Below are 8,868 nucleotides of genomic sequence, written 5' to 3'. Positions count from 1 at the left end.
ATACATTTTACAAAAGGAGAAAGGGCTCAATGAGTCATTGTCATTCATATGGTGTGTTTCGATGATTGTGTTTTCAATTTTGCACTTCTGTGTGCTGTAAATGCTTGGTAGTGTGCAGCTAATGCTTAGTTGTGTGTACTAAATGAATGTATGTGTGTGTGTTTTGAAAATATGGCTGTGTGTACCAAATGAAAACACGAGTTCCATTTTGTGAACAGTTAAGAGATTTGATAGCAAAGAGTCATCTTGCAAAGGGAGTGTCAGGTTTAGCATTTTGTGTGTGAGGTTTTCAATTTTCTGTGTGCAGTTTTGATAAAGACGTTACTGTTTTGAAAAACGGGTTTTAGCAACAGTGAAAAACTGTAAAAAAATGTGTGTAAGCAATTGAGAAAAACTATAAGCATTTTGTATACAATTTTATGTCAATACAATCTGGTGGAACAGGAGACTGAAATTGTAAATATGGTTTGTGAGAACAACGGTATTGCTGTTTTATGTTTGACTATGAAAAATGTAGGCCTACACTGATACATTTTACAAAAGGAGAAAGGGCTCAATGAGTCATTGTCATTCATATGGTGTGTTTCGATGATTGTGTTTTCAATTTTGCACTTCTGTGTGCTGTAAATGCTTGGTAGTGTGCAGCTAATGCTTAGTTGAGTGTACTAAATTAATGTATGTGTGTGTGTTTTGAAAATATGGCTGTGTGTACCAAATGAAAACACGAGTTCCATTTTGTGAACAGTTAAGAGATTTGATAGCAAAGAGTCATCTTGCAAAGGGAGTGTCAGGTTTAGCATTTTGTGTGTGAGGTTTTCAATTTTCTGTGTGCAGTTTTGAGAAAGACGTTACTGTTTTGAAAAACGGGTTTTAGCAACAGTGAAAAACTGTAAACTTGATACTGCATTTACAAATGTATCAGAAATTACAATAACATGGTCTATGACTGTTGCTCTAATGTCATCAGATATTTCCACTCTTTGTCTTCCTATTCCTCCTTTTTGCCCTCCTCCTCTTCGCCCACCTCGCATACGCACTCATCCTCTCACATTGTTTCTTCTATCCATTCTCAGACTTTCTCCTTCCCACCTTCAACAACCTGTTTGCTCTCTAAACTGGCTTATATTGGTTGTGTCACATCATTTGATACAAGTGAAATCAGTTATGAGTGGCTGTGTTTAATCAATGACGTGTGTTCTCTATTTGTATTTTATTTTTGCCACTTGTGTTTACCAGTATGGATGACATGTGCATTAGAGTGCAGAATGTGTTTTGAGACTGAGAATGTGTTTAGAGTTTTGCTGAAAAGTCTAAGTGAGGTCTGCAAATTGTGTTTTACCATGTGAAATAGTTTAAGGTAACAGACTGCACAATTAGCTACATGAGTTCAGGCAACTGATAACTTTGTTCAGCCAATAGGTTTTAGTGTTTTAGAAATCGTAAAAAAACTGTAAAATCATGCTAGCTATATAGACTCATAGTGTAGCTTACCAAAGCACTAAAACATGTGTGAAATGTTTTCAAACTTGTATATAACTGTTCAGACACAACAATCAAAAAACCTTGATCATAAAAATTTTACTTTGGAAGGGAAAAAAAAAGTTTTTTGAACTTAAATGTGCTTATCTCTCATGCAATGAGGCTCTCTTCTTTGCAGGACGAGTAAAATAGCTGACTCTGCCAATATGTGTGGTAATTTGCCAGTATCGTCTGGTTCCCTAGAAACAGGGGGTGGCACAACTTCCCCGCTGGCACAATTCACCCCACTCTCCCCCAGTGGTGGACAGGGGTAGTCACTGGAATTTGATGCGTCATGTTATTTAAAAAAAATATTATATTATAGATGACGTAACTTAATATAATTTTCCGTGAAGGAAAGAGTGGCCATTTTGATCCCAACTATGAGGATCTCGAAATAGGCCATGTAGGCCATTTCCCTTTTGAAAAAGTTGCGTGGACTAAAATAAAAACGTCCAATAAATGTTCATTTAAATGCACAATTAGCTGAGTCTGGAAAGCATGTAGGCCTATGTGTTTTTTATTGAAAAACTTAGAAAAAAACAAGACTCCAAACAAGACTTTTACATGCCAATTTGACTGCTCGAAGAGGATCCGGGGCGGAGATCCCAGATCGTTGTAGGGGGGACAATACACAATACACGGTAACATTTCAGAGAGTAATTCCTGGGGGGGGGGGGGGGGCGTCAAAGTTTGGCCATCTTTTTCACATGCGGATGACCCCGCCTCCTCCCCCCGCGACGAAGTTTTGCCATCTTTTTCACATGCAGGGACATAATAACACAGAGGAACACAAATGTTCGGCAAGGCAAAATCCCCGTCCGATTTTGGAATCCCTGCCGTACGCATTTTTTTAAGTCTCGAAAAGAGAACATCTCCGTGTAGAACACACGCCCCCCCCCCCCCCCCCCCCCCCCCCCCCCCCCCGGATCTCCGGGCAAGGCACAGACACATCTGATCACTTTTGTTTGCATTAAAATAGAATCTCCTTTTTAGACGTAATTTGAAATAAGTGATTGAAAAGTGTTCTGATATATTCATCAGGTATAGACGAAAAGTGACACAGTGATTGTGTTTTTGTTTATTTAATATGCATTACACTCTTGTGTCTTGTGTGCTTAGAAAGTATCTCTGTGCATTAATTGGTGCGCACACAAATGCATTTTAGCGGTACTTCTCAGCCATAGCCAGAATCATGTTCGCCAAGAACTTCTCCACAGACACCTGAGCATCAGGGGTGAAGTCTGCTGGGTACAGCATGCCAATGACAACGACGAGGCAGTGAGCGAAGATCTGCAAAAGATAATGACAGCATTTTAATGCAGATGGATGGAACAATATATATATTCAGACAAAGTAATCGCTATTGATAGCTGTGGTGGTTTTTACTTATGTTGCATACCTTGAAGTTGGAGGGATCAATCCGGAGCTTGAAAGCATGCAGTTCGCTGAGAGGACCGAGACCTCCGACAAGATCGTCCATCATGCCCACGGCTTTACCGACAGCTCCCATAATGGTCTTTCCATGCTTCTTAACTGGGGCAGAGCCAGGGCTCACATCAGCCCAGTGGGAGAAGTAGGTCTTAGTCTGAGGGTAGACAACAAGCATTCTGGAGAAAATAAAGATCTATTATGAATTTGCAGCAATATAATGCATTTTGTATTTTAAACACTGATGAATAGATATAGCTTATATTAACAACCATCTTAATTGATTTGTTATGCTGAACGAATCATTTCTCGGTTTGCGTTCAGATGCATGTTTTTAAAATGTCAGCTTTTTCTTTAAGCCAGTTATTTACCTGCCAAGGGCTTCTGCTCCGATCTGATCCGCCTCTCCTGAGATCTTACCCCAGAGGGCCTTCACGGCGGCCTTGTCCTTTGCATTGAGACTCATGATTGCGTCTTGTTAATGTTTCTCTGCTTTCAGTTAAGCCTATTCGGAAAAAAAGATCCTGCACGAAAATGAAAACGTTAGGTTGTATTTATACCGGCATATATTGGGCACACCCAAATCCAAAGTGCCTGGACACACCTATTTGTTTTGCGTCACTTTATGTGGCATTCGGCCGATGTATTGCTGCTTTAATTTTCTGATAACAAAATTATACGTTTTGGTTTTTCGATAAGTTTCCAGAGTGTGGTATTCTGTGCAATGTACCAAGCAGTCAATTCTGCACCTAAACATATAAAACAGATATCGTTACACTCATACTCTTCAGCAGATATTGTTTTAGTGAGATTATGTATAACAATAATCACCCTTATTTCCCACCCTTTCTGTATTTCATTTTCAGAATCATGATTATTAGGTAGGCTATAACCATGCTTTATTCTATAATTTGTATTTATATAGCGCAAAAACAATACAATTATGTCAAGGCACGTTACAGAGGGCCTGAACCCTATATAATTCAGGCTGATCAGCATCTTACTTTAAAACGGTTGGATTTGAAATCGTCTAGTAAATCAATACGTTGTCATGTTTAGATAGACCAATTACAGTGCAATAATGAACATGTTCTCGGTCGTTCTTTGGAGCACTTAAACAATTGGCCAATACATGGTGAATATTTATGTAACAATTAGCCTGCATTGAAAAATGTGATCAGGTTAGGCCTTTGGCATATGCGATATATATGTAGGGGTGATACAAGTATAAAGTGCTTATGATAGTGGCTTCATATTCATCATGTCCTGTATTAAGGTTCTGATGACAATTAACATTGGAATGTATATGTGTATGACAAAATGTATTGCACACATGAAGGACGTGAGTGTCAGGTTAATTCTTCCTGTATGGGATAATGGGTTATATGGAGCTTTCATTCTGCTTTTGGGTGCTTGCTTTCATGAATTTCTTACTCGTGTGGATAAACATGTTTTTGTTATGTAGGTTCGTGGGTGAAAAAAGCTTATTCATGTTTGATATCTTTCCAAGACAAGGATATTTGGCCCACATCATCCCAACTAGTTTAAGGTCACGTCGGTCAGTTTTCCCCCAACAGAAAACCAATCAAATTCATTTTAGCGTTTGAGGCGGAGTCAGAGATATTATTAAATGCGCACCTCAAACATTCTACCTCACAAGTGTTCTTCGTCTGAGAGCTTAACGCACGAACCTTAAGAAACCCAAAGACGTCAGTATGGTTGACTGGACAGATGCTGAGCGCAGTGCCATTCAGGGCCTGTGGGGAAAGATCAACGTCGATGAGATCGGACCCCAAGCCCTGGCCAGGTAGATTATTTATTCTCTTCTCGTCTCTGCATAATTTGTATTAGTTTTCGTTAAAATTGTATAATATTCTCAACGCCTGTATTTTTCTCTTCCCTCAGGCTCCTGATCGTGTCCCCTTGGACTCAGAGACATTTCAGTACCTTTGGTAACCTGTCAAGTTCCGCCGCCATCATGGGTAACGCCAAGGTGGCCCAGCACGGGAAGACCGTGATGGGTGGGCTGGACAGAGCCGTGAAGAACCTGGATGACATCAAGAACGTCTACAGTGCACTGAGTGTGATGCACTCCGAGAAACTGCACGTGGATCCCGATAACTTCAGGGTAAGTCTACATGAAGAATTCTTCAAAACGACTTATTTTGGTATCGGTAACATGTAACTTTACTTCGTTGAATCATCAATTGTTCATTTTGTTTGTTTTCACAGGGCCTGGCTGAATGCATCACCGTGTGTGTGGCCATGAAATTCGGCCCCTCTGTCTTCACCCCCGATGCCCAAGAGGCCTGGCAGAAGTTCCTGTCTGTTGTTGTCTCTGCTCTCGGCAGACAGTACCACTAGATAAACTCCCAACCAGCCGAAGAGCAATTCAACATGAACAGGATTTCACAGCACAGACCATTCGTGTACAAAGGATCTTCTGTCAAGGGAAGTCAATAAAACATTGAAATTAATTTAAAAAGCAGATTTGGTGTCGTGTTTTTCATGTCGTATAGGGTTTTGTTCTCAAGTCTGAAAGCAGCGAGAAAGGGGCAATCAAATATCCCCTGCCTTAAGGCTCCTTTACTGAAATATTTCCAAATGAGTCGTTGGAACTCCAAGAGATGTGAGGCAAAAAGGGAAATCCGTCTGATTTATAATATTATCAATTGTTATACTAATTATTGTACTCTAGCCTACCGCGGTCGTGTTAATACCACAACAGCTTAAAAAAAATCATACTCCTGGATAAACCTTTGCTAGTTTCGTCTCGCTACGTAGATTTAACTATCAAGTAGGAATATAAGTGTCTCTCTATTATGCATTATGACCTGGAAATGCTCAGTCGAGAAAGGCGTGTTTGAACAGATAATAATAATAATAATAATAATTAATTTTATTTTTAACGCACTTTTCATTCAAAGGAATCTCAGAGTGCCTAAATATATCAGAACAGTGGGCTGAGGGCCTTGTAGGCTATCCAATGACGACAAAGAGGGAGAGTTTTCATGCCCGCTGTTGGGATGTTTAAAGATATGCCAAGTTAGATATTTAAGGCTACTTCAAAAGTTGTGGACAACGTAGTGGAAAACTGAGTAGCCCAGGACGCTGTCTCTGCCATGTGTTCGTTGCGCAAAGACAATCGCAGGCTTTAGTCTCCTTCTTGATTTAGACATGTGCCATATTCCTTCCTTTTCTTGATGATGGATTTAACAGAATTCCAGGGGATGTTTAGTGCCTTGGACATATGTTTGTATCCTTCCCCTGACTTGTACTTTTCAATAACCTTTTCTCTGAGTTGCTTGGAGTGATCTTTGGTTTTCATGGTGTAACAGTAGCCAGCGAATGGACCTTCCAGACACAGGTGTCATTATACTACAATGACTTGAGACACATTCACTGCACACTGATCCCCATTCCACTAATTGTGAGACTTCTAGCACCAATTGGCTGGACCTCTGTTGAATTAGGTGAGTCAATTTAAAGGGGATGAATACTTATGCTATCACTTATTTTACATTACATATTTTTATTTAATTGACATAACTGTAGAAATCTGTTGTCACTGTGACATAAAGAGGGCTTTTTTTATTTATTTTTTGTCAAAAAAGCCAACTTATATTGACCATGATAGATTTATAAAAGCAATAAAAGGGAAAAACATCCAAAGGGGTGAATACTTATGGAAGGCACTGTTTGTCATTTTTTGTTGTGAAGGACTTGTTGCCTGGACTATAAATTTGCCTTTCCACTGAATCAGAGAAGACGAATGAGACATCAATCTTTCACTTGCCATGTGTCTAACTCAAGCAAGGGCAAAGCGCTAAGCACACCGTTCTATCTCGCATGATGCATGCATGTAACCATGTATACATTTTAGGGAAAATATTTTCTGTATTTTTAAAATACAAAAATACTGAGCACTAAACTATGATTATACAAATTATATAACCATTTTAAAAGGCATATCAAATACAAATGACAAAATACAACTTTCCCCAAGGCTCTGTCCTTGGACCAGTGCTCTTCTCCCTGTACATGCTACCCTTATCATAAGGATACATGTCATTAACTTCCATTGCTATGCATTTGACACCCAACTCTACCTATCCATGAAACCCGATGAAATTGTACATATACCCGAGACAGAAACCTGCCTACAAGATGTAAAATCTTCTATAACTTCCTGCTCCTTAACTCTGATAAAACGGAGGTTATGCTTGTAGGCCCTGATCAACTGAAAATAACCCTAGCCATCTACCCACACTCGATGGCATCCCAACACCCAATAGCATCAAAAACTTTGGTGTGACTATCAACTAAGGCCCAATCCCATTTCTAATCTCCACCCCTACCCTTACCCCTACCCCTTTGCCCTCGCTTTTTCAAACGGAGGGGTAGTCGAAGGGGTTTAAACTCTAGCCCTACGAATTAGGATAGCCCTTCAACACTTACGTACGTCATCAGTACGCTGCGTCAGCTGTTACGTTACCGGAGAGCGACAGCTGTCACTCACCAGACATAAACAAACATGGCGCCTGCAGCTGTTATTTACACAATGCAACATTTCATCAAACAAGTTTAAAAATCATGAGTTACAAAGAAAACACTTTCATTTGTGTGATGCTTTCCCTGCTGTTTCCGACATTTTTAAATGGACTCGCGCAATGTTTCTTCTTTAATGATCACGGGTTCGCAATGCATTGAGGGAAATCAGTCTGCCCCTCCGTTTGAAGTGTGCCCTCGGAAAATCTCCGTTTGGAGGGGTAGAAAGCCCTTCCCCTCTCCCCTACCCCTCTGTCTTAACGTGAATTGGGACAGCCCTACCCCTCCACATGAGCGCGCAAAACGGAGGGGAAGGGGAAAGACGAAGGGGTAGGGGGAGAAATGGGATTCAGCCTAAGACTTCCTACTTGATTCACACATAAAACAGATCTCAAAGACATAATTTTTTTCATTTACGCAATATTGCCAAAATTAGAAAAGGCCTAACCCTCCAAGATGCAGAAGAACGAATCCACGCATTTATTACGTTGCGACTAGATTACTGCAATGCTCTCCTTTCCGTATGCAGCAACAAGCCTCCATCTTATACAGAACGCTGCTGCTCGTACACTCACTAGAGCTAAAAAAAAATATGAACATATATCACCTGTACCTGCCTCTCTGCATTGGCTCCCTGTCAAAAGCAGAATTTATTTCAAAGTACTCCTTCTAACATACAAAGCCCTAAACTACTTGGCTCCAAACCTTAATGAATTAGTTTTCCCCTATTGCCCTCCAAGACCGTTCCGAGAAGGCAGGCCTCTTGCAGTAATTCCAAGAATATAAAAAAAAACACAATTGGAGGCAGAGCCTTCAGCTACTGAGCCCCCCTTCTCTGGAGTAATCTCCCTGCCTCCATCCGAGATGCAGACACCCTTTCTATATTCAAATCGAGACTTAAGACATTCCTCAACTCAATGAAGAGCCTCCAGCTTATACAGAACGCTGCTGCTCGTACACTCACTAGAACTAAAGAAATATGGACATATATCACCTGTACTTGCCTCTCTGCATTGGCTCCCTGTCAAAAGCAGAATTGATTTCAAAGTACTCCTTCTAACATACAAAGCCCTAAACGACTTGGCTCCAAACTACCTTAATGAATTAGTTGTCCCCTCCAAGACCGTTCAGAGAAGGGAGGCCTCTTGCAGTAATTCCAAGAATATTAAAAAAAAACACAATTGGAGGCAGAGCCTTTAGCTACCGAGCCCCCCTTCTCTGGAGTAATCTCCCTGCCTCCATCCGAGATGCAGACACCCTTTCTATATTCAAAGACTTAAGACATTCCCTTTTAGTTCATCCTAAAGCCACAAGAAATTGTGTCAAAAACCCATCACCTGTTGGGCAAGCCAGACAGCCAGCCAGCATAAC

General features: G+C 40.6%; 2 protein-coding genes across 2 annotated transcripts; one reads left to right on the top strand and one right to left on the bottom strand.

The window, feature by feature from the left end:
* Window positions 1-2,587: 2,587 nt before the first annotated feature.
* Window positions 2,588-3,464, bottom strand: LOC308379775 (hemoglobin subunit alpha-like). The gene is made up of 3 exons (XM_080857034.1): window positions 3,321-3,464; window positions 2,921-3,128; window positions 2,588-2,811 (listed from the first exon to the last, which is right to left on the bottom strand). The coding sequence occupies exons 1-3, from the start codon at window positions 3,413-3,415 to the stop codon at window positions 2,683-2,685; spliced, it is 432 nt and encodes a 143-aa protein (XP_080713160.1). The 5' UTR covers window positions 3,416-3,464; the 3' UTR covers window positions 2,588-2,682.
* Window positions 3,465-4,596: 1,132 nt separating this feature from the next.
* Window positions 4,597-5,437, top strand: LOC308379772 (hemoglobin subunit beta). The gene is made up of 3 exons (XM_080857031.1): window positions 4,597-4,756; window positions 4,855-5,077; window positions 5,182-5,437. Exons 1-3 carry the CDS (start codon window positions 4,665-4,667, stop codon window positions 5,311-5,313), a joined length of 447 nt encoding a protein of 148 aa, XP_080713157.1. The 5' UTR covers window positions 4,597-4,664; the 3' UTR covers window positions 5,314-5,437.
* The last annotated feature ends 3,431 nt before the right edge of the window (window positions 5,438-8,868 follow it).

This window comes from Sprattus sprattus, assembly GCF_963457725.1.
Source record: "Sprattus sprattus genome assembly, chromosome: 18".
In the NCBI taxonomy this organism is placed as follows: domain Eukaryota; kingdom Metazoa; phylum Chordata; class Actinopteri; order Clupeiformes; family Clupeidae; genus Sprattus; species Sprattus sprattus.
This window is presented reverse-complemented; position numbering and strand designations above follow the sequence as displayed.